This window comes from Podarcis liolepis (assembly GCF_965112155.1).
Source record: "Podarcis liolepis genome assembly, chromosome: 6".
In the NCBI taxonomy this organism is placed as follows: Eukaryota; Metazoa; Chordata; class Lepidosauria; order Squamata; family Lacertidae; genus Podarcis; species Podarcis liolepis.
In genome coordinates, this window is record NC_139559.1 from 51011378 (window position 1) to 51036127 (window position 24750).

A 24750-nucleotide genomic window follows, 5' to 3' on the forward strand; every position below is an offset into this window, starting at 1 on the left:
AAACAAGTAGCCTGAGATATGGACTATCTGCAGCAGGGGTAGCCAACACAGTATGCAGCAGATACTGTTGGACTATAATTCCCATCAACTTTAACCATTGGACATACTGGCTCGGAACACCACATAGGCTACCCCGGCTCCCATTCAGAACAGACATTAAAGGTTCTTTGTACAACATGGGATTAACAGCAATTCAAACTCCTTTTGGCTAGGTTGGGGTGAGATGGGGTGAGCATGTGTGAGTGGATTGAGCAAAGGCATCTCTTCATCTAGCCCTGCTGATCTCCACCAGTACAGAGCTTCTGCTTCTGCCCTTGGGTTCCCCCTGGTGGCAGCCAGCAAAAAGTCCTCCAGTTAGATGTCCTGGGGGCCAGCCCCACTGCCATTACATGACAGCTTTGCAATCTCCCTTTCACATCTACCACCCATCACCCATCCCAGTCGGCATGTTTTGCAGGGATGCAAACGCAACAGTGTCCTCAGCACTCCTATAAAGCCTCACCAGGCAACAACCAGGGTTAGGATTGCAACGTAAGTCTCTGAATGTTATTTTTTTAAAGTCTCTGAACTTTGAATTCTTTTCAGAGAAGAACATTTTGTACTTGGGAACCTCAGTTTCTATCATTATTCCACTAAAGTGGATTCAGCAAACTTTCAGATTTTCAGAGGATCAGAGTTTCAGGATTCAGGAAAAGCAAAAGGAAGAACTTCTTCACACAATGCATAGTTAAGCAACTGAAATTGCTACCACAAGATGGTAACCATCTTGGAAGGCTTGGAAGGGTTCAAGCAAATTTGTGGAAGATAAGGCTCCCAATGGCTCCTAGTCGCAATGTCTAGTATGTCTTGGAATAAGCTTTCCTTCACAAGCAGGATGACTTGAATTTTACATTTTTTAAAAAAAGTTAAAGTTCTTAGGAAGTAGATAACAGGGATTTCCTCCTATGTGTGTGCTTTTCTTTTTATTTTACTACAGTTTTAAAAATTGTTTTATATTGTCTCTACTACAGCTTTTTATTGGCTGCTTTTACTGACTTATCTTAATTCATTTTGTTGTTTTACTTTTATTGCTTATTTTGTACACCACTGTGAATAAATTTTCATGCAGAAAAGCAGGGTGTAAATAACATGAAATAAGACAAATCTTTCCTGTAATACAGGAGAACGCCAACTTATGAACCTAGGAAGTTGCCTTACACAGAGTCAGACCATTGGTTCATTTAGCTCAGTACTGTCTACGATGGCTGGGAACAACTGTCCTGGAAGAGGGTTTTCCCAGCCATCTCTGGAAATACTGAGGGTTGAACCTGGGACCTTTTGCATGCAAAGCATGCACTCCATCATGGAGCAACAGTCTTGCACCAGCTCTTGGATCTTAAACAGAATTATACATAAACTGCACATAAAAGATTCAATAATTCTGTGCCATGGTAACTCAATCTGTGCACCAAAAATCTGCAATATTCTGCAAGACAGACATTCTACATTATGCATTTTCTTAATTTTGATCATTTAACTCTGCTCCTGCTGATCATGCAGAATGGATAACAGTTATGCAGGGGACTACTATCTTGTCACCCGACCATCAGAAATTCTGCTTGACGCCATTTCCTGTATAAGAGAGTTCATTAAGCAGTCCCTACATGTTTTCAAGCCTAGCTTCACAACTGTGAGGGCTAGATTTGCTTTTTCTATTTTATTTTTAAGTGAGATAAGATCTTCAGTATACCAAATGGTACATCAGAATACCAAGATTAGCAATCACATAATGGACAGAAAAGTCATAGAATCATAGAATTGTAGAGTTGGAAGGGACCATGAGGAACTAATTCTAATCCAACCCTGTACAATGCAGAAATTTTCTTGCCCAGTGTGGGGAACAAACCCACAACCCTGAGATTAAGAGTTTCATGCTCTCTTGAACATATAAGCATCATTAAAACTGAGTTATGCAAGAGTCTGATACTTGATTCATCTAGCTTAGTATTGTCTCCTATAACTAGGAGTGGCTCTTCATGATCTCAGACAAAAATCTTTTCCATCACCTGGTTTCTGAGTGCTTTTAATCAGAGGTGCAAAGGATTATACTTGGGTCCTCTCGCCTGCAAACATGTGTTCTATGAATTGTGGCCACTCCCCTCCTCCTTGCTGATATTTAAAAAAGGATGCTCTATCTTGCAGTGTCCATTTTCAGGGGGGTATGCCAAAGCAAACGAGAGTTAATCAAAAACAGTCATAGAAAAAAGTCAAACACAAACAGGCAGCTGCACGGATGATTAGGTTGCAAACACATTTTGAGAAAAACTGTTTGTCAAGGCCTGACTAAACCCAATACATGAAGCATCTCTCACTTCCTTCCCACCAAAGTTGTCAACTCCCTCTCCAGCTAACAAAGCATGCCGGCAAACCAGAACGTTGCCAGCCCATCACCCATGCCTTCCCAAAGTGAACATTAACTTCAATTTGAAAAAGCTGATAGGAGAAAACAGAAAAATCAAGCGGAACATGGGCACCTTCTCCACTGAAGAGTCAGGCACTCTTAAAAGAAGAGAATGTCAGAAAAACGCAACAGAGCCAAGCAGAAAGCTGCACAATGCCAGCGAAGCAGCAGGTGACAGCAGAGCTTAAAATTTCTCCTGGGTTCTGGAATTTCACAGCAGGCAACCTCTGGCATTTGGGCCCAGACAATGTGAGACGAGCTGTGTTCTTGCTGTGACAAAACACCCCGCCCAGAAACAGTCACCATTAGCATGTGTTCTGCCAGTGAGAAACCTCCAGAGCCAAAGGACAAGTGCAGCAATTAGAATGCAGGGAGGGAGGGGGGCAGGAGCTGTTTAACTGCACGACCCCAGAGGTCAGTGCATCTGACTCCTAGCACTTCCATAAATATTACATGAATGGGGGGGGGGGATGTTTTAAGCTTCCCTGAACGAATTCTCCCTTTGACCCTTCCCTTCATTCTCACATTCTACATGCAGCTCAACATGTTAGCAACGTTATGTACACATGCAAAAGGCCAGATAATAATTTGTGTAAATGAAGGGAAGTGGATAAAAGTGTTGACTGCAGGAGTGACCTAGAAAAAGCAGGGATCTCCAATACCCATCCGTGTTCCATATGCAACAGTTCTTCTATATAATGCATTTATCATCTGCTTGGAGTCAGTGCCTCACAATCAGATCCATCAAAGCACAGGACACCAGAAAGGGGAAAAAAAAACTTTCAGCAGTACATGGATCATGCAAGATATGAAGAGTCAACTTGCCATACGACTGTAATTGCATTCTGTCACCACTGAACCTTATGGGTAGAGATGCCAAATGAACTGGTTTGCTCTGAATTTCAGCGTGAACTGACCTGATCTGCATCTCCAGGATTAATGCAAAGAATAAAATGTGATTTTGTGATGTTTGATTTGTTTGTGCACCTATACACACACAGATGTGAACCTATGGCCACCCGCACCCCCTCAAGTCTTTCCTTGGCCACACATGGCATATTCCTACAACTTTTCTTTGCAAAAAAAAGCTCTAGCATCTTTACAGCTCTTTTCGGAATATATACACACATACCAGCCCTGTTTTGCCTTTCTTAAAAACAAAATTAAAGTCACCTGAACAGTCTTCCCCAACCTGGTGCCCCCTGATGTTTTGGATTACAACTCCCTTCATTCCTCAACACTGACCATGTTAGCAGCGGGTGATGGGAGTTACAGCCTAAAAGCAAATGGAGGGCACCAGTTGGGAAAGGCTGCACTAGAGAGAGAGAGAAGAAACAGAATCCTTCAGGAATTCACCTAGCATGAGGCTCTCACCAAACCATGTAATATAGTAATCACCAAGTGACTCAGTGATCCTAGTGTACCTCTAAGCCTGATAGCTATTTGACCATTTAGACATTTCCCACACTGGTGGTATGAAGGCAAGGTCTGCAAGTATCCTGGAACTGAGAAAGAGCCCCAGCCTTCATGCATCTCCTATGATCGTGCTCTAATGCTCCTTGACATCCCTCTGAAGACGGTGAGCTATTTGTAGTCACCACCATGATTTGTTAGTAATTATTTTCATGGTGTCACATTGCTGTCACACTGCTAACAAAGAGACAGGCAGCCCGAGGCTGCTTGCAAGAGACACTCAGAAAATGTGGCGGGGGGTGGGGGGGTGGGATTGTCAGGCACCCAAAGACTCTCTTTGCTCAACAGAGCTTTCGAACCAGAGCCCTTACAATAGCCTAAAATCAATGGTTCCTCAGAAGCAGCAAGCCAGCACTATCTTGCACTTTGGCCACAGAGGCTGAAATTAATTACTATCCTCCTCCGCACTATCCCTGAAACAAAGCCAACAAAGCCAGCGGGTTCGGGGTAGTTTTAGATTTCCTTAAGCTATTAACGTGCTAGAAATCTAAAGCAAAGACACATACAAAATGTGGGTGCAGATGACTTTAGCCATATCTTTTCAAGCTGCATTTTCCCCCCAAGCACTGCAAAACCACTGCAAAGTCTACAGTATCCCAGTATCGGCAAATATGCTAATTTATACACAGTGACAATGTGCTGTATTTCTTCAGTCTGGCCGCCTTAGCTGTTTAGCATTTCCCAGTGCTAAGGGACAGTTGCAGAGAGAGAGAGAGAGAGAGAGAGAGAGAGAGAGAGAGAGAGAGAGACTGTCACAGCCTAATGGCTTGTGCCCGTTACCTTGCCCTCGTGTCACTGACATCCCAAGAACTTCCTATATGCCAGCTCCATCCATCCATCTTGCACCTGTGACTGTGATACTTCAGGCTGACTTGTCAGTCAAAGGTAATCATCCTTCCCCCACTATCTGCATTGCTTGCTTGGTCCCATGAGAAATGTCAGCAATTCTAAGACCTGGTATGTTGCACAATACAAATACAGTCAAATGAAAGTGAGCTGCCACACCAGCTGACCCTTCAGGCTGCCTTGATTCCAGCTGCATAGAATAAGGGTGAACATGGCTCCTTGAGCAACCCTAAATGTTTAAAGCATCCAATAGGTATGATCTTCCTTCTGCTCAATGTAACAGCTTGCACATCATACATCACGAAAACAGAAGAAAAGTGCCAAAGAATTCTGAGGACATTAAAACTAATTGTAGAAGCTTAACCTGGAGAGTGTGTGTCACATAAAGACAAGTTGCGAAACTTACCATATGCTCCAAAAATTGATACACTGCCCCCCCAATGGCCCTAATCACTACTTAGAACATTTAAACGGTCCATAAAATGCAAGTGATGCAGCAGCTCATGGGGCTGCAAAATGATGTCACAATTCAAGAGGATGGTTTGACCTCATCTGTACCTGCAGAATTAATGGAAGGAGGATGTTGGTTCCAAGTTTGCACTGTTTCCATAAAGCCACCAAAGTCCTAGCACAACAATAGCTAAAGAACATGCAGATACATTCACACCTCAAAAGGCAGAAACGTGAAACATTGTTCAGACAGCCTGATAATGTTAGCATCGATGCAGCACAGAAAGGATAAATAATTTAACTTCAGCCATACCTAATACTCCTTGCTATTTAACTTTGCCCAGAATCCATTTTGCTTGTCGTCCCCGCCCCCATATGATAGTATATACTGCTTTTTCAGCTTCAAAGTACTGCCTCCAACAATATTGAAGGTTCTTGGTCAAATACAGAGGTCAGAAACCTTTTTCAGCCATGGGCCGGTCCACCGTCCCTCAGACCATGTGGTGGGCCGGACTATATTTTTTTGGGGGGGGAAATGAATGAATTCTTATGCCCCACAAATAACCCAGAGATGCATTTTAAATAAAAGCACACATTCTACTCATGTAAAAACACCAGGCAGGCCCCACAAATAACCCAGAGATGCATTTTAAATAAAAGGACACATTCTACTCATGTAAAAACACGCTGATTCCCACGGGCCTTAGGTTGCCTACCCCTGGTCAAACACATAAAGCGGAGCCTACAGCCAAAACAGATCATCCTATATTCTCAACAGGTTTCATCTCTGACCTCTGCCTTTCACTAACAACTTAAACAGATAACTGCCATTTAACTCGATTTTGCTACAACCTAGCCAGCCAAAGAACATAGAGCCCCAGAGTTTTCAGCATCACACAAAAAAACTCCAGATCTCTAGAGCTAACAGAATGGAAAAGGAGCTCCAAGATTATCTACCTAACCCGACGCACTGAAAGAATTATCTAGATCACATCTGGGCAACTTAAGACCCATATGCCAAATACAAATTACGGGCATCCTTTCTGTAGCGTGTCAAGTATTCACTGCATCACATAGCATGCTAGCTACCACCTTACATTGTATTTTATTACACTTTAGCCCAGTATATCTTTCAGGAAATAGCTCTGTTCATTTGACAGAATGTATTGTCAGCAAACCCAAAGTGTAAGTTCTCTTCCCTATCATGGTCCAGAAAGCTTCAGCAGGAATACAATCCAACCTATGCTCAAAAAGTCATCCAGCAGAACGCTATGCTAACTGATTGTGTCTCCCCATTCTTATTAAAATATCATCAAGCAAGGAAGTTGGTCAATAACCTCAAAAAAACACCTATATGAATATTTGGCAATATGCAAATATAAATATAATTGATGAATAATCAATTACAAAGCTGGTGAAAAATCAATTTAAAATATCTAATCAGCTAACTTTCCTATTTCTTGATTTTCTTAGACCTCATGTGGAACATGCATCAACAGAATATTGTCCTGATTAAAGGAAGTAATAGTACCACTCTATTCTGCCTTGGTCAGACTACACCTGGAATACTGTGTCTAGTTCTGGGCACCACAATTTAAGAAGGATGTTGACAAGCTGGACAAGATGATCAAGGGTCTGGAAACCAAGTCTTTTGAGGGATGGTTGAGGGAGTTGGGTATGTTTAGCCTGGGAAAGAAGAGACTGAAATGAGATATGATAGCCATCATTTATCACAGTTTTAAGGGAGAAAAGCATGCTCACAGTGACATAAAATAAATGCTTATGGACTAGTAGCTTTTACAGACTTTTGTATGGCTATGCTACCCTGCAGTACAACCACTGCCAGTCTCCGCATACTTTTTCTCAGTCTCAACTACAAGAAAATAGGACAATGCCACCACCCACCCCAATTATGAGTAATAAATTATTTTTTATTAAATAAATAATCACTCTCTCTCTAATATTCTACCCTAGATATCAGTTTCTCTTATGTTTTGCCCCCTTTCTTAGCATTTTACTATCCCTTGTGATACTGTTGTCTGGCTTCATTCCCATGGTCTTAATTTCCAAACCAATACCACTGTGCTCTCTCAACTTACACTGTGTCAAAGCTCATTATGCTTTCAGCTAACACACCACCAACCCCTTCAGATACAGGGATGAAGCTCTTACCCTTTGTGTATAGAAGATTAGACAAGCTGAAGTTTGCCGTCCATAGCAAGGTAATCCCTACGTGAACGGCTTAGTTACAAGCATCTCACCCAAAACCAATTCCTAGAAACCACAGGGAGAGGGAGAGAGGGGGGAGGAAGACACTTGCAGGATTCGACATACAACCCTCCATTCCCAAACAAAGAAAAAGAAAGCAGCAGAAAAGGTAAGCATGCAGAGCCATAAAATTAGAAAATACAGGACTGAGAAAGCGGGTGCTTGGATTACAAAACTAGTTTAAGTTTCCTTTTGTCTTGAAGAGTGAGAGATTCGGGGGTAAAATAATAGTCAGGGGTTTAGAAGAAGCTCACTGCCTGCAAAAGGTTCAATCTGGCCTCCCATGCCCATATCTTTATGTATCTGCTGGGAAAAGTCATCTGGGGGTTTGAGTTGAAGTGTCACCAAAACAAAATGGCATTCATTTCTGCCTGTCTACCCACGGGAGGTTGTGGAAGCCCTCCACCTAGACAAGAGGAGGTGCTGTGGATTGGAAAGTCACCATCTCCAGATTCAGCTGCACAAGTAGTCCTAGATGGGACTGTGGCCCCCAAGGAACAGCAACCACAAAAAAATCCAGAACAGATTTAACAGATGCATGGGGAGAGGAGGGAGGAAAATTTATGCTGTGCAAACAAACATCCTTGCACTAATGGAACTACTGTGTTGGCTACCACTAATATTCTGTCAGTTTTAACTCTAATGGGGAAGTTATGGCCTAAATTTTATAAAGATTTAATTCTGCAATGTTGCATGTTGGTAATTGGTTGTGAGCCACTTTGTGAAGAAAAATTCTCCGAAAAAGTGGGGTATAATTTTTTTAAATAAATAAAAGCAATAGCCAGATGAAGCAGAATTCAGTACATACACAGTACACACATAGGTCTTCTACTTGTTTATTCCAGAACATATTATGCTGACAGCAATTTTTATGGTGAAGCATGTGATGTAGCAGCATAGGTATTATATGTACTTGGAAAAAGAAGCCAAGGATCCGCACTTAACCATGGTTTCCCATTCATGTGTGAACTGAAACAATGCTTAATGATTTCAAGACAAGCAACTTTGAACTATGGCTTAATATCCTGGCTTGTTTTGAAGCCACTAACCATACTTTCCAGATTCACACATATTGGGGAGCTATGATTAAGTAAGGAATCTTGTTCTGTTGTTTGCGTGAAGGGAGGAGCTAAAGGGCAGAAAAGGGACTGCCTGCAGCAGTTGCGTACTGCTCATGCATATCTTAACTTTTAAAAAGATTGGCTTAATATCATGTGAAAAGTGGTCTATCTGCTAAGATTCTTAGAGGATTGTGAATTCTGCATTTGCATGGCTTGGTTGCAGAATACACATAATCCTGCCCTTAATTTGCCATTATCAGTTGTGAGATCTGACAAATTCTCCAGGCAGAAATTTTAACTGCTTGGCATTATTCAAAGCAACTTATTTGTGTGACTGGTTAGGTTTGTGTTGTTATTTTTAGGATGTAAATTTCTTGATTCAGGAGCAAAATCGTTCACTCAAAGAATACAGGGCAATAAGCACAATAGCACTATTCCTAAAAAGTCACACATCCACCAGTATTAGCATCTCGGGAAGCAGTCTCTCACACTAGAAGATATTAGAACTGTGCATGAGTCGACAGTATTAACAGTGAGGTCCAGTGTAGCATGAGCAAATGCAACATGATATCTCCTTCTCCTCCAATCTGTAGCATGTTGCACACCTCCAAAATCTCCAGAACAGATTTTGGAGTCACAGGTGGAGACTGGAAGGTGAAGGAAAGAAAATTCCTGCTGCACACATGGATTTCAGCAAGCAGGTGGATCTTACTGGGTGCCGCCATAATACTGGACTTCAGTTAACTTAAACCTAGAACATGGTTGGTAACTTAAGACCTTGGATCTATGAAAGTCAAGTGGTTTATTCTCTGAGCTAGTAATAGAGAGCTTCTGCCCTTTCCATTGTTCTTGATATATTCTGAGCATGGCATCGCCAACTCTTCTTGTAAAACTTGGAAAAGGGAAAATTAAAAACAGTAAAATCAAATTAAGCAATGGTATAATTCACTGCTAAGGATTCACTAATGTGCATCCCAAGAAATGCACCAAGAGCTATAAATGTTTCTAGTATGTTTTATCGCCATATTAGAAAGCAAGCATTTGCTTTTTAACCACTTACTTATCAAAATAAAAACTTCTGAGCAAGTAGTTTCCTGGAGAGAAATGAATTAGTCAAGTCTTTCCTGCCATGGAAATAATCAGATACGCATTTTCATGTCTTAGAAATTTAGCTTTTGCAGGTGGGACTTGTTCTGCTTCTCATCCTCAGCCCCAAACAGTACTTAATAGTCTGTTTGGATCAAACTGTTCATCCATCCCATCATACTCTTTTCCATAGTGGTCATTGAGATGCTTTGGGAAAGCCCACTAGAAGCAGAGCGTGAAGGCAACAGCCTTCCTCTGCTGCTGCCCACAGTAACAAGTAGGTTCCATTGAACTATCATGGCTAATAGGCATTACAGACACATTTGCCAAATCCCCCTTTGAAGTCAGTCAAGCCAGTGGCAATAATGACATCTTCTGTCAGACAGAAGATGGATCTCTAGTCTGACCCAGCTTGGCAACTATTATACTAAGTTATCTTGGGTGCTACTCCAAGTCAGCACAAAAGTGAAGTTCCTTCATGATATAAATGGGGTGCAGTATGACAGCCTGTTCCTTGTATATGTGGAGGACCTTCTCAGGGATGCCTACTATTTTTATATTATATGCAGGTTGTGAATAAGAGCAGAATGAACAGGGTGGAGATCAAGCCTCTATATCTGCTTCCAGAAAATCAGACAAGGTTGAAATATCTATGCTCTACTTCTGGTTCTCCTGGATGGTAATGATGAAGCTAGACAGGCTGAATTATCCAGGATATAGCACAATGCATCAATATAATGATATAGCAGACAGGAAAGAATGACTCACCAGGTGCTGGTTTGCTTTGAGGAGAGAGAAAAAGAATACAATGCCATCCCACCATACTGTTGGAACGAGGAGATTTTCCAGAGATACAGGACAGAACAGGGAGGCTTCCTCAGAGGGAAGCCTGGTGTGAATAAGCCTGAGGTAGTTCCCTTATCTGGCCCCTCCAAGGAAGCAAGACCCAGTGGTTTGTAACAAAAAAATACACCATTCACTGCTCATAACAAACAATACACATCACAGTTTGCTATAAATCCCACGCTACACTGGTTTCCAAGAATGAGCTGCTTACCCCAAGTCCAAGCTTTGCCTTACAGTTTCACATTCTCAAGTAGCTCCTTGGAATCCCCTTCCCACAGCACTTGTTCTCAGGCCTAAGGTCCCATAAGCTTAACAAGGCTGAATCTCCACTCACACATTTCAGCCTGGCAGGTCTGGTACCTCTTATCTCGAGCTTCAGGTAGTTTCTTTTTAATTAATAGCATTTCTGTATCGATGGAGGAAACTCTAACACCCAGAATGAATGGCCCTCTCTCATTAGATCCACTGCTGTCATGATGTATTCAAGCTGTGGAGGAGAATTCATTTCCTCTCAGGTGCATGGACTTTTCTTTTCCTTAGTGGGGGGAGGTTTTTAGAATGAGTGACGGTATTTGCCAAACCTGACATGAGACTACGTTGATGTGAAATGCCTTTGTCAGGACAACTCTTCAGAAAGGTGATGTTCCCACTCAGGGGCTTTTTCCTCGTTAAAGAAATTGCATCTTAACAAGGAAAGGAGGCTAGTAAGCAGGAGGAGAACAGCTGTCTTCCTTTTGCCAATCCGATTCCCGCTGATCAGTGGGGGCTGGGTGTCAGGAAATCCACCCATGCACATGTTGGGTACAGAATCAGCACCTGGTTTCTGACCCCAGGGTTACAATGAGCCTTCTGGGCAACAACTCACCACGTATTCCAAACAGGTCCATGATACTATTCTGACCTAAGCTCATCACTACTGGATATTCACTTATGCCTAGCTGCTGTCAACATCTAATGAAGAACCCTGGAACCCTGAAGCTAAACAAAATAATGTGACAGTATGCCAGCTACGAATCTACTGGAACAGAAACAGCCTTGTTTCAGTTATCCATTACCTGGTAACTTCCTGTGTGGACTACTGCAATGCACTGGGTACGGGGCTGCATTTGAAAATGGTTTGGAAACTCCAGAATATGACCATGAGACTGCTAACTGGGACCAGATGATATGAGCACATCAAGCCAGTACTTCAATGCCTTCACTGGTTCCGTTTCCAGGAAGAGTTAAACAAGTATTGGTGTTTATTTTTAGGGCCTTTCAAAGCTTAGAACAAAGATACTGAAGAACTCTTTCCCCCCCATTCCTACACATACCTACCTAACACTTCAGATTTTCTTCAAGTCCATCTTCATGTGCCCCTACCAGGTGAGGTGCAGGATGTGGCCCCTCAGATGCTGCTGAACTACAACTCACATTCTTCCTATCAGCCATGCTTGCTGGGGCCTTTAGGAACTATACTTCAGCAATATATGAAGGGTCACAGGTTAGCACCCCTACTGCAACAACAAGTGATAAAACCTTAGAATTTTTTTTCTGAAACACTGAAAGAAAGAGGATGGAAAGTACTGAGAAAGAGCCACTGATTCTTATTCCAACAATGAATTGGAACTGTAAAAAAACACACATGATTGCTCCTTGTACCCATTAAGGAGAAACACAAGATAGAGAGCTCCCTCAAGTGCAGAAGATATATTTTCAGAAATATATCGTTTAATTTTCCTGTTATTATCTGGAATAAAAAGATTAATACCTGTTAACCTGCCACATATTTTTGCAACTTATTTGATGCTAGTCTGGCCTTTGACTTTTAAAAAATCTGGATCTGAACCAGTATGATTCCTGAAAACTCACACACTCATCTATCATAAGCAAAACAGCTGTTTATCCTTTGCACAATAATGACATATTAGTTAGCTTCCCTCCAGTGCACTCTTAGAATATAATTGAACTTTGCTGAGGAATACATCTGAGGTATGCTGCACATCCAAGCTACTGTGCCTCTTTTGGTCCTTGAGGCAGCATATCAGCTCTTCACCAATCCCATTTGAAAAGAGATGTAGCTCAGTTCTGCTTTGCTAAATCTTATTTGGCAATGTGTCTAAACACATGCAAACTTAATTAGTTCAGGAGGGAGCCTCAGCATTCATAGTGATGGATAAAAGTAAATGGGGAAATGAGACGAGTCAGGGCTGGCAGCAAGCGCTCTCTCACTCAAGCTCAAGCCATGTTCGCCAACATGCTGCTAATCAGATGTGATGGCACTAAGGCTTCCGCAGCCCATCTCCACTGGGACAAAGTGACGGGCTGTTCATTAACAGGTAGCTGCTGAAGCCCTTACTTCCATGGAGCCGGAATCACAAAACCACAGGTTTCCCACTTGGCACCAGAAACATCCAAGGATTAGCCTCTGAAACTGTTGTGTAAAATAACATTTTAAAATAAGATAAAATGCATGGTGGGGGAGATGAGCCATTTACAACATCTTCTGAGGCTACAATGGAATGTTCTCTCCCACATGATTGAAAATGCATGTAGAAGATACGCAAAGAATGACGTTAACAAACTCAAAAAGGACCTGTGGTGTCTCCTGCTGGCCACGAGGCCTCAAATTCACACTGCAGGAAGGAAAATCCTCATTATGTTATTTTCCCTCACAGAATCATAGAAGTGTATGATATGTTTGTCCTAGATATATTTTGTAAGGCTTCCATAATAGAATTATACACCTCAACTAGCTAGCTCTATAGCTTAGCTGTTTTAGAATGAAGTCCCTCACTCCTGCCAACCAAGTGTCCAACTTAAAATAGGCCTGCACACACTTGAACTATTGCTTCTTGTTCTGTATTTAATGATCCTGGTCTTTCTTCTCTATGCCAGCCTCTTCCACATTCTATTTGCAAACAAGCGCAAATGGACCTGATAAATCTCAGCAAAGCTAGTCCACTCAGCTTTTATGGTTTTTATGCATTTCAAGCTCTTTACCATCTTTGATGCTCATTCAAATCCTCTCCAGTTTGTTTGTATCCCCCTTAAAATGTGACAACAAAAACTAGACAAGCTGCTCCAGCTGAGCAGCACCTTCCAACCTTTTTGGAAGCATTTCCGATCATGTGATATATGAATTTGGTTAAATAACTAAATAAAAATGTGGACAGGATTCAACAAAAGAAGATTCACTACCAGGGAGTGTAAAAAGTTGACAACAACCAGAATATGTAACTCCAAATGCTCCAGGTAAACATCTCCAAATGATGCAGGTAAACAAATTGAGGTACATATGTTTATTTTATTCTGGAAGCTTGGAGACATGCACAACAACAATCTGAGATTTTTGCAATACAGACTGAAGTGATGGTGAAAGGTGGCAATGATTCTGGAGGCACACAAAGGCAAAAGAATTAAACACAAAAATGTCCTTATGCAGTACCAGAATCTAGCACTGATACAATGACAATTCCTCACCTAATCCCAAAGACACAGGCTATATAGATATGACCTAAGGGATCACTTGGCCATCTGTAGGGACACTGATACATCACATTTGAGAAACTCACCTTCACAAATCAAGTGACCTTCAGACATTTTGGACTACAACTCCCCTCAGCCCCAACCAGCACAGGTGGCTGGGATTGGTGGAAATTGCAATCCAAAACATCTGGATGGCATCAGGTCAGGGAAAGCTTGACTTGCCCACAAAGGTAACTCTGTGTTGCAGATTTAGGGCCAGATGCTCTAACACCAAAACAAGATGTAGAGAAAATTGTAGGGATAAAGAATATATATTTAGGGCAATGAAATTCTGAATTTTATCATATTGATGCTTTAAAGGAAATTAAGCCCTGCTAAATCTCTGCAACAAGGTCAATCTATGGTGGCTCTAGACAGGGCTTCAAAGAAGGCTCAGATACAGACTGTTCTGCTAACACAAATACAAAAAAGTAATTATTTTGTCTAAAAAAGAGCAACACCATTTCTTTCCACATTGGGTCTTTTGCTGTCAGTTCAGCCCCAATTTTTCAAGTTAGCACTAGTAATCTGTCCAAGCAAGTAAGTGCTCAAGAATCCTTCTCAATGCTGAATGGAATAAGCATGGATTCTCTCCGGCAGCATGCCCTCTTATGACTTGTAGAAATTCACGTGTGATTGAAAGCCAAGCAGCACAGCTAACAAGTTGTGGATGTCAGGTTAGCACTGTATATGTCAAGTGCACAACCTTTTTCTTGTAATATAACCGGCATCACTCTGCTAGAGAGGCAAAGATCGGGTCACATGAGCCCCAGTGCTTTCTGTCTGTCCAGATATTACTGATAAACAGGGATAAGTGGCTTTTATGTACATGCACTCAATTAAGGAACATAATAACGCACTGTAGTTGAACAGATTCAAAATGGTTGTGGTGTCTCCTGCTGGCCACTAAGCCTCAAATCCTTCTTCACACTGGGTGTGAATGAGAGGACCACAAAGGAAGTACACTTTCACATGCCACATGGAGTATGCCATGGATGGCTTTAAAAGGAGGTTAGTCAAATTCATGGACGATAAAGCTATCAAGGACTCTAAGTCTTGATGGCTATATAATGCCTACAGGATCAGAAGCAGAATACAGAACACAAGTTGCTGAGGAACAGGAGCAGGGGGAGGACCCTTGCTTTCATGTCCATGAGTTTCTGCTTGATTATTGTAGAAAACAGGAAGCTCAGCTAGATTGGCTTTTGGTCTGATCCTGCAAGGCTCTTATTATGTTCTTAACCCCTTTACATCAGTATAATGCCAGGCACCTTGTGTAGTTCAATAATACAAAATTGTAGCAGACCAAGTCAGGGAGTTACAAAGACATGGAGCTGTATCAGTTCCTCCACTATTAAGTTGTATTGCAGTTGACTGAAATTAACTGCTGTAGCTGATTTTCTATAGAAGGTGTCTAGGAAAAGAGAGCTCTTGGCTAATAAGGCCCCAAACAATTAAAATATATGTCAACATCACAACTATTGTTTTAATTTAATTTTGGTGTACAGAAGCTGATATCTTTCAGTATGAAAGTAGAGAAAGACCATCCCCTTTTAAACCTACTGACAGTCTTATTGGGGGTGTAATGGGTTTAGGGGTTGCTCGTGCGTAAGTTGCCGCCACTCCTGGCTAGGTTACCTGGTTGAACCCTTTCTGACTGAACAGCCTCTAGCATCGTGACTGTCTCAGTCGCTGGCAGAATCCGTCAGTGGGCGTTTCTTGAACTTCTTCCAGCACAAAAGTTCTTTGACCCCTAGTCTCCGCCTAGTCTCCCTGCGCGGAAGCCTTCCCCAGCAAATGGGCTGCCCCTCTCCCTACTGGGGCATCCCTCTGGAGCCTTCCCTCCGCCTCTAGCTCCGATGGCAGTTCCATGACAGGGGGGATAAAAATGAACCCTATACATTGATCTTTTCTCAAGCAAGAAATACAATGTTCCTTCCTCTTCAAGTTAGTCATCATTTCTGAAAGAAAGGATCTTCAAACAGACAGTAATGTGGTTCAAGTTCAAGAAAAAATGCACCTGCCATTATCCTGCACTCCGTCTGTTTACAATATGGACTATTTAGACAGGGGGGAAATGCTGAGATGCAGAAATGCATCAAAGCATGCAACTTCTAGGGATACGTGGGGACCTCAGCATCTTGTGTATCTGACCAAGGAAATGATGGGTGCCACCTTTACTCCCAAATGTGGCATGCTCCATAATGTCCCCTCTGAGATGGCTAAGTGCTGGCACAGAGGCAGAGGGAGAGGGTGACAGGCATGATATGACTATCACTAGACATGTATCAGTACCACACCATTTGAAGATATTTTACTTACAAAAGGGGTGTGCTACCTAGAAAGTTAAAATACAGGAGAAATGGTAGCACACACTTCCCTTCTCCAAAATAAGGAAGACACATGAAAATCCTAGCGCAGGAGGAAATATTGAGAAGCGGCAAGAGTGCTCATAGCATGAATGCATAATCCTCCATCCCATACTCACATTACTTTCAAGTCCCAGTCTCCACAGGTTACAAAAATCGACTTGACGCTGGGATCCAAGAGGCCTTCCTTTGCCATCCACTCATCGACCCTCTGAAAGAAACAGATGAGCTTTCTGAGACATGGAAAAGAGACACAACAGTTAAATGCTGATAAGCCTCACAATCACAAGAGAAGAAAATTGTGATCTTATCCGACACGGCTGTCCCCCCTCCCATCTCATTCTGTTCCCCTCCTCATCTCTATGAAAGTATGCTTGGACCTTTGAAGATTTCTGATAGGAGACATCAAGCGGCCAGAGAAGGGGTGATCTTATCAGGAATCACAACACTTCTGCTTACAGAATGGCCGTCACATTTTAATATTACTTGGCCATTTCCTGTGTGTCTTGAATAGCCTTCCCCACGCCATAAAACAGATAGCTTGTTAAATCAAGAGTTACAAAAGGTCCTTTTTCAACATACCTAAGCAATTGCTTACAGAATCATGTTCGGATCTGAACAAGCTGGACTTTAACCAAGGAGACCCATCAAGCAATCAAATGTGGATTAGAGGAGTACAAAAATAAGGGTTCCTATCCAAATCAGTAGGGAGTGAGAAAGCCTTGCAAATAAATAACCTTGTAAACACAATTATTCCACTGTTTTATTATTCTAACAAATATCAACTTATTCTCTGTAATAGACAGGTGTAAGGACACATTTTCCTCTTTCCAGAAGCAGAAAAGTGGTACAAGAATATGAAACAAGGACAGCAGATAGGGCACAGGGATCAAAAGGGGCCGACAACATGGGAACAGGCTATATAGTAGGAGCACTGGAAAGACACAAGGAACCATGCAGGGCAATAAAATAACAGGTACTTTCACTATATTGTTTTCTGTGTACTGATTTTAGTTTACATTTTGTAATGTAGCTTGTTTTTAATGTTTGTCTCTTGTTAATAACTTGGAGGTATTTTGCTTGAGTGGTGTACAAATTTCATTAAATGAATGAATACCAAAAAAAAAAAGACCCCAGGCACATTCTTGACACCTCCAGATACAGGTAGCAAAGACTCCTGTCTGAAACCCTGTAGAGCCACTGCCAGTCATTTTAGGCAATAGTGATCTAGATTGTCCAGCGGTCTGACTAAATATTAGTATAGATTCTCATGTTCTCAGCAGGGCGTATCAACCCTTTGCTGAAGCTGCAATTCTTCAAGTGCCAACGTTACTCAGTAGCTCCACCCTTCTGGATGGAATTGTAAAATATAATTGTTTCATACTGAGCACCCTATGCAAATTTCTTCACTTGTCTTATATTGAATGGGCCTTCAGGGTCTCGCTGGTGGCCCAAACCACAGGAAGGAGACCCAAAGAGTAGTAAACTATGAAGGTTCATTCCACCTGCCAGGGGAAGTTTTTGAGCAAAGAGCAGAAGAAAAGTCTTCTAATCCGGGCCAGCTGAGGCTGCTTCTAATGCAGTCAGGAGGAAGACTCACAACTGAATAGCATCCAGGGATTCATAGCTGTCCCCTTTCGCCTCACTCAGGCAATTTCAAGCTACCCCTGAAGCAAGAGAGCACAACTTTAACCTCTAATCAGATTTCCTTACACTAGCTGTGGTTACAATTGTTTTGATTAAGAACCATTAGGCACAAATCCTGATGGGAGCAACACATCGAGCTGCAGTCAGAATAGGCTCTCCCTCCTGGAGGACTCCATCCATAGATGCCAAACAACAAAAGCTATTGATTGTAAAAGTACTTTCAGCTAATTAAGCCTTAAATGCGGCAGGAATTCAACATTAAGCAGATGGCACTATTAAGATTATCTCCTGCATTCAGGACCCTCACAGACAAGATTTCATGGGCCCTATTCTTTCTGTTTATTACTGAGTATTTAAGTAGATATGTCCATTAATTTATCATCTTTCATGCAGTTGTCTTAATGCAACATTGCTGACCCCTGAAGACCGTCTCCTGTAAGAGAGTCCCCCTAACACACACCTCCCCTCATGACTTCTGGCAGGAGTCTGGACATGCTGTCAGTACCTTTGACAAGAACAGCTGGAAATGACAGATCAATGGTTCAATATTCTCAACAGCATGTCACTGATGTGACAGCAAATGTTATTCTAATGAAGCTGTAATCATAGTCAAATTACGTGGTTCAATACACAGGAAGAGGAAGGGGGAAGGGAAAGGAGGTGTCAGAGGTCAGGAACTAAAGGTTATTAGGCTTACCTCAAGCACTTGCTGGAGACTGGGCTGTCCATCCACCATGGCTTGAATAATTCCAGTCAGCTGAAACAAAGGAAATGGAGAAAACAAAAACAAAGAAATCAGTGATAACACTAAAAAGAATGGATTTTTTTCCTGCTCTTCTCACTGATACTGCAAAATACTGCTGTGCTGCATATAGATGGTACCAAAGCACTGGCACTCATAGAAATCCAGATGAGAGATCTGCCCAAAGCAAGGAAGAATACTGTTCTAAGCTTCACACTCAGCTAAGTTTGAGATTTTAAAGGGAAATAGCTTATTGGAGACCCAAACACAACAGTTATCCCAGTTATAACAGGAACGGTCTTTGGTTAGAACAGCATTTTCTCTCAGCTGAGATTTATTTGAGGCCTGTATCTTCCTCTTGCAGGCTGGGGCTCCGGCTCACCAGTTTGATCTATCAAAATTCATAGAACTAAAATTATTCCTTGCCCAGGCACAATCAATCTTTCCCACATCTCTTCTCTTCTTGTGTACAATAATTTAGCTAACAGAGCTGACATATTCATGGGGATGAGTCAGAAGGATCCTCCTCTTTCAATTCAAGGTGTTGGACTAGTTGACATCCATGCTTCCTTTCCAGAGCCACACTTCAGTGATTCTATGAACCTGTTCAAGATGTATGTTCAGTGTCCTCCTCAATGTACCAACTGCTAAATGCAGTTGGTGGATGAGAGAGAGCCTTTTCAGCTGTGGCATCGAAACTGTGGAACAGATCCACATGCATGTTCATGCACTCTCTCAGCCTCAAACTGTGATTCTGAGCAAGTCAGTGTCTCTTACTTACACTCTAGTTCGCTTCTCATACGGTAGGGCAGGGGTTTTCAAGCTTTTTGAGTCCATGGCTCCCTTGACCAAGTACATTCTTTCTGCAGCACCCCTGTGGGGCTCAGGAGCCAAGTTATGTCACTCATTGCCTGCAGAGCTGGCAGCTTCTCACCCTTTTTTGAACACCCTCCCTTGTGGTGTGTTCCCTTAGCCTCCTCCCCTCTCCCCTCTCCCCTCTCCTTGGGAGTCCTAGGGGCAGCCAGAGCTGCCATGCCTGGTCTCTGAGCTGCCCCCTCTGCCCCAAAGAGAGGTGCCTCCTCACACTGCCCCACAGGGGCCTGGGAAGCACCCCCTCGCCACCCCCAGAGGCACCATTCGCCTGCGGAGCTTGTAGCCAGGGCTGCTGCAACAAACAGCTGTGCAAGCCTTTGGAAGGCAGAGACGCAAGAGGGCATCAGAGGAGGGAGGGAGGGAGGGAAGGAAGGAAGGAAAGAGGGACAGAAGCCAGTGTTGCCCACGGCACCCCTGACTATCATTCAGGGCACCCCAGGGTGCCACAGCACACTGGTTGAAAACTGCTGCTTTAGGGAATGGAAGAGAAGAGGCGACAGCCTTGCTGTTTGTCACAGAAGAACTGTTGTCATGTAATGATACAATGATATCGGGACCAACAGTGCTATATGAATACTTTCTCCAGATTATCAAATATTTACCTTAGGGGAGCCCTGCAGTTGTTGCTCTAGTTTAATAGAATAAGTAAAATGCCTGCCTTTTTAGTGTGCAAGTTTTTTCAGTGCCATTCCTACTGCATCCCTTATTTACATTTTACAGCCCAAGGTGTCTTCGGACACTCCCGTACACTAGTGATTAACACAAGAGAAAAGGACCATAAATAGATAAATAAAATAAACCTCTCCGGAAAAGCGAGATGCTCAGGGCATCAGTGGTGCTGCTTTCCTGGGAATGGAGGAATAAGTATCAAAACATTATCAGACAGGAGTACAAAGCTATCTTTCCAATTTTATAGACATTCGCAAATTTAATTTGAGAAGAATACTTTGCATTTTTAAAAAGCGCAAAGACATCATTCTCAGTACTCTTCTTATACTTACACTGTTATTTCAAGAAGATCACCCATGGGTCTACATTAAGCCTGAAGCAAGTAAGTTTCATAGTTAAGACAGAAACATAGGGTTGTGTTCAATGCTGCTGTTCCACTTGCATAGAAGACTTCCACTTATGCAAGGAAACTTCCCCCTCCTCTCCCTTCCAGCCCCCCACCACCTCAAAATCTGCTCCAGAAGGTCGGAGGGCCTTCGCAAGCTGATTTTGGGAGTGCACAAGGAGAGGCATGGAAGGGGAAGTCCTGCTGTTCACTTGCAGAGTATTGACTACAACTCAGTAACTCTATAGCAGTGACAGCCTAGAGTGAAAGGGTGGGGTGATCATTTTGCTTAACAAAATACACCAAACTGATGACAAAAACACAGAGGTTAGTTAGTCCCAGGCCTCTGTTCTGATACAGGAAACCCTAATCCTTATGTACCATTGGGAGATGCTTAATAATAAAAACTCCATACACAAACCCTTCACAACTTCCCTCCCCGCATCCCACCAGGGTGATCTACCACCATGTGCCCTGTGGGAAGGATTCCAGGAGTAGAAGGAAGGCTGCTGCAGCTGGACTATTTCCTTCCCACAGGATCCTGATGGGTTTTTAATAGTATTGTTTATTGTATTTTTAAAGTATGTAATTGAATGTTACTTGTAAGCAGCCTTGGTAGGATTTAGATCTCAAAAGGGAAAATATAAATAATTTAAATAAATAACACTAAATAAACACAAAATTTGACACTTTTTAGTAGATTTATAATGGGGAAATTTCTTTCTATAACCAAATCTATTTAGCAAGCAGCTTTATTGTGAAAGGCAGATAATAACCTGCACCCCACAAAAGCCAGATTGTCACTGAACCTCTATTCTAAGAATTAAGCAAAGGCCAGACTTGAATTTGTATTTCTTTTTTGCTATAAAACTTCTGTTTCCCTCTTATAGTGCACAACATTCTTCTCTATCCCCATTCATTATTTTTGGTTTAATGCAACTAAATGTAAAGTGGTTTGAGTCTATAGTGGGGATACATAAGGCAAGTGAACTGGTCAGTCTTTAGGATGGGGAACCTGTGGTCCACCCAATATTGTTGGACTCCATCAGCCCCAGCCAGCACTTTCAATCCTGTTTCCCAAATGAAACCAAGCCCAGGTACATGAAACTTCATTTTGATTCTCCCTCTTCTATTGCCTCTCCCACAACCACAAGCCAGTTCTCAAATATTCAAAATTTAGACTGTAGCCTCCTCAGGGACGTGTGTCTTGCCATTTCTTTATGTTGTAAGTGCCACTGGTGGTGCTATACAAATAATAAATAATATTAGATAGAAAACATGGTGCAGCACCAGCAAGCAAGATTCCCCGCTTGTGTTTCTTTGGCTGGCTATCATTGGAGTGTGTGTGTGTGTGTGTGTATAAAGATTAAACTCCAATTAAACTGTAATTGAATCTAATGAATACCAAATACCTGACTAGCTGAATAAGCAGCTCATAATGGAAAATTATTTTCTTGCAGTAACATCCCTAGAATGGTAACATATACCTTTTAGGGGAAATTTTTAATTTTCAGAATGCAACGTTCCTCTAGGTGGACTCCTGAAGTTCATCAAGTCATTATTAGGTGGAATTTTAAGAAGAGAGGGGGTCAGAGAGGCTGCATTCTTGAAACTGTTTTAATATTAATCCATAGTTTAATTAGGTAATAGCAGCTGCCTACAGGCTTCACATACTCTTGAAAAGGAAAATAAGTGTGTATGTTAACTGTTCTATGCCTCTTTCATTCCTTTTCCGTGTTATGAGGGGGAAAAAATTCCCTAACAACTAAAAATGGACTGCAAAGAATAGAGCGACATGGACCAGAATCCAAATCTATTCTGTATATGGCATGGCTGTTCTGGCAAGTCCAGTTGAGATGTCTATTACAACATGTTCCCATATTTTCTGGAATCAATTTCAGTTTATGCACCCTGATTATGTGAACAGTTTCTTGTTCTCTTGACTCCTGTCCATTCTGGTTGGTGAAAGCCAGTTGAGGTTGCGGCCCGACCAGGTAGGTCCAGGGTGTGGTGAACACATCTTTGCACAATGGAGTGGTGCCTGCTGCCCTTCAACAAGCAGTAGTGCATCCACCCATAGAGAAGCCCACTCTGGACCCTGTAGTCCACAGTAACTATCTCCTGGTCATGAATGCCCCCTCATGGACAAGGCAGTAGTGATAGTGGTAGGAGTTCCTGGAAGAGACAATCTATTTGAAACTGGCTCTAGGAATCCCACAAGATTCCCTCTTTCTGTTTTGTGATTACCACCAGTATGTTTCAGCTGAAAATATGAAAAAACAAATAGTTCATGCTCAGGTTTATGCTTCCCTGACCCCAAGCTAAGAAGAAAACACCTATGGCCTGCCCATCTGACTTTAATAGCAGCCAGAATTTGAGCACCTTATACCACAGGCCATTGTGGAAGAGTACAGTGTAGTATGGAAAAAAGAAACTATGTAAGTTGGTCCATGTCTTCTAGCTCCTTCTGTTGACAAAGTATTTCTGGCCCTGTGAGCTAGGTTATCTAGGGAAAAATCCAGCATTAGCCCAGACTCACAATTCTGTTTAATTCTACATCAGTAAAATAGATCTCATGGTGCTCCAGGCAACAAGTCACATTTTTCAGATAACTCCACAGAAATTTGGATAAAGGTGTGCAATTAGTCAATTTGCCACATATGCTTCCCTTTGCCTTGGCAAGCCCTGCAGCTTTCCCTTGTAGAAATGGCAAAGACAGAAGAGGGCAGCACACCAGACACACTTCAAGACAATGTCAACAGCATGGATTTTCCTCTGGTGTTTATCTCGTACACCATCGTATTTCTAGCTTGAGACAGTTTGCTGATTACATAAGCACTTGTCTCTGGCGTACCATCAGATAATCGGACCTGGCCTTTCTGTGCAGACAAAAAGACCTATAAAGCTTACTGTCTATAAGTAGAGGTGCAGAGACAAAGCCTTTTACCAGCATTTAGCAAAATCAGTGCTTTGGGGAAAGCATAGAGGAGGGTTGCCGTTCACAGCTATTTAGACAAAAGCTTATAATAAGAGGTGAGAGAGAGGATACACAGGGGAATAGAAGAATAAGGGGCTCATTAGGTGACCCAGGAGCTGTGTAGCCTGCTGCCCATGCTATCATTCACCACACTAGACACTACCATGACAGCTAGAAACGCTGGCAGAAGATGGGAAAGGATTTAAACACCCTTGAATGTCATACAAAAGGGAGAAGTTGGGCCACGTTCACCTTGTCCCATCATAGTAACATGCAAAGACATGACATACACCTGTTGAAATGATACCATGCATGCATCTGCTCAGTGACAATAAATGCCACATTTTGTATGGAAAATGGCAAGCAGAATTTCTGCTTACATTAGAGCAATAGCCTCTCCTTTCCCCCATGCCATTTCCCATTGCTCTTTTTGATACAGAAGTTGATCTAGGTATCAGGACCCCAGCACTGAATAGATTATGAACATAATGTTACTGTAATTTGTCTTGAAGATTTCACTGTACCACAACTTCTTTTCTTCTCCATTTTAAAACTAGGAAATAACTAGGTTATTTTGGTGAGGAAGCCAATACACCAGACTTACCAGCAAAGTTTTAGCATTATATGAATAAGCCTGGAGAGTTGATGGCATACACTCTCCCCTCTCTTCCTTTCACATGTAGCAATTCCCTCTCCCTTTCCTAATTTGCAGCAAACCATAATCCAGGGTTTAATTTTTTAAACATTATTTTTACTCTTAAAAAATCTTCCAAGAAAGGAGAGGGAAAAAGAAGTGGCTTCATGATCGGCACAAGGGCCAGCTAATCAATGCAATGCAAATCCAGCTTCTGTTGAACATCAGAAAAAACAGTTTCCCCTGAGTTTAGTCTGGAGCAAATGATTTTACACGCACTTCAGAGTGGGCTCATTGGTAAAATTATGTACATCTAGATGCATCCTAAATCTGGCAGCCATGTTTAATCAATGTACAAACTACTTCCTGCTGAACTGAAGTTTTTGCACAGGAACTGGACAGTGGCAGGAAGGCAATAAGGAAACCGGGGAAAATATGTTGAACCAGTGTCAGTGGCTACGGCTGTGCAAGGTACAA

General features: G+C 42.2%; 1 protein-coding gene across 6 annotated transcripts in view; it reads right to left on the reverse strand.

Annotated features, from left to right (window-relative positions):
• The window catches only part of ERI3 (ERI1 exoribonuclease family member 3), a 204508-nt gene that overhangs the window by 133469 nt on the left and 46289 nt on the right, over positions 1-24750 (reverse strand). For all 6 annotated transcript variants that reach the window (XM_083509724.1, XM_083509723.1, XM_083509722.1 and 3 more), the window contains 2 exons: positions 18691-18750; positions 16466-16557 (listed from right to left, as the gene is read on the reverse strand). In XM_083509724.1, the coding sequence (XP_083365850.1) occupies positions 16466-16557; positions 18691-18750 (152 nt within the window). The remainder of the gene's footprint in view (positions 1-16465; positions 16558-18690; positions 18751-24750) is intronic.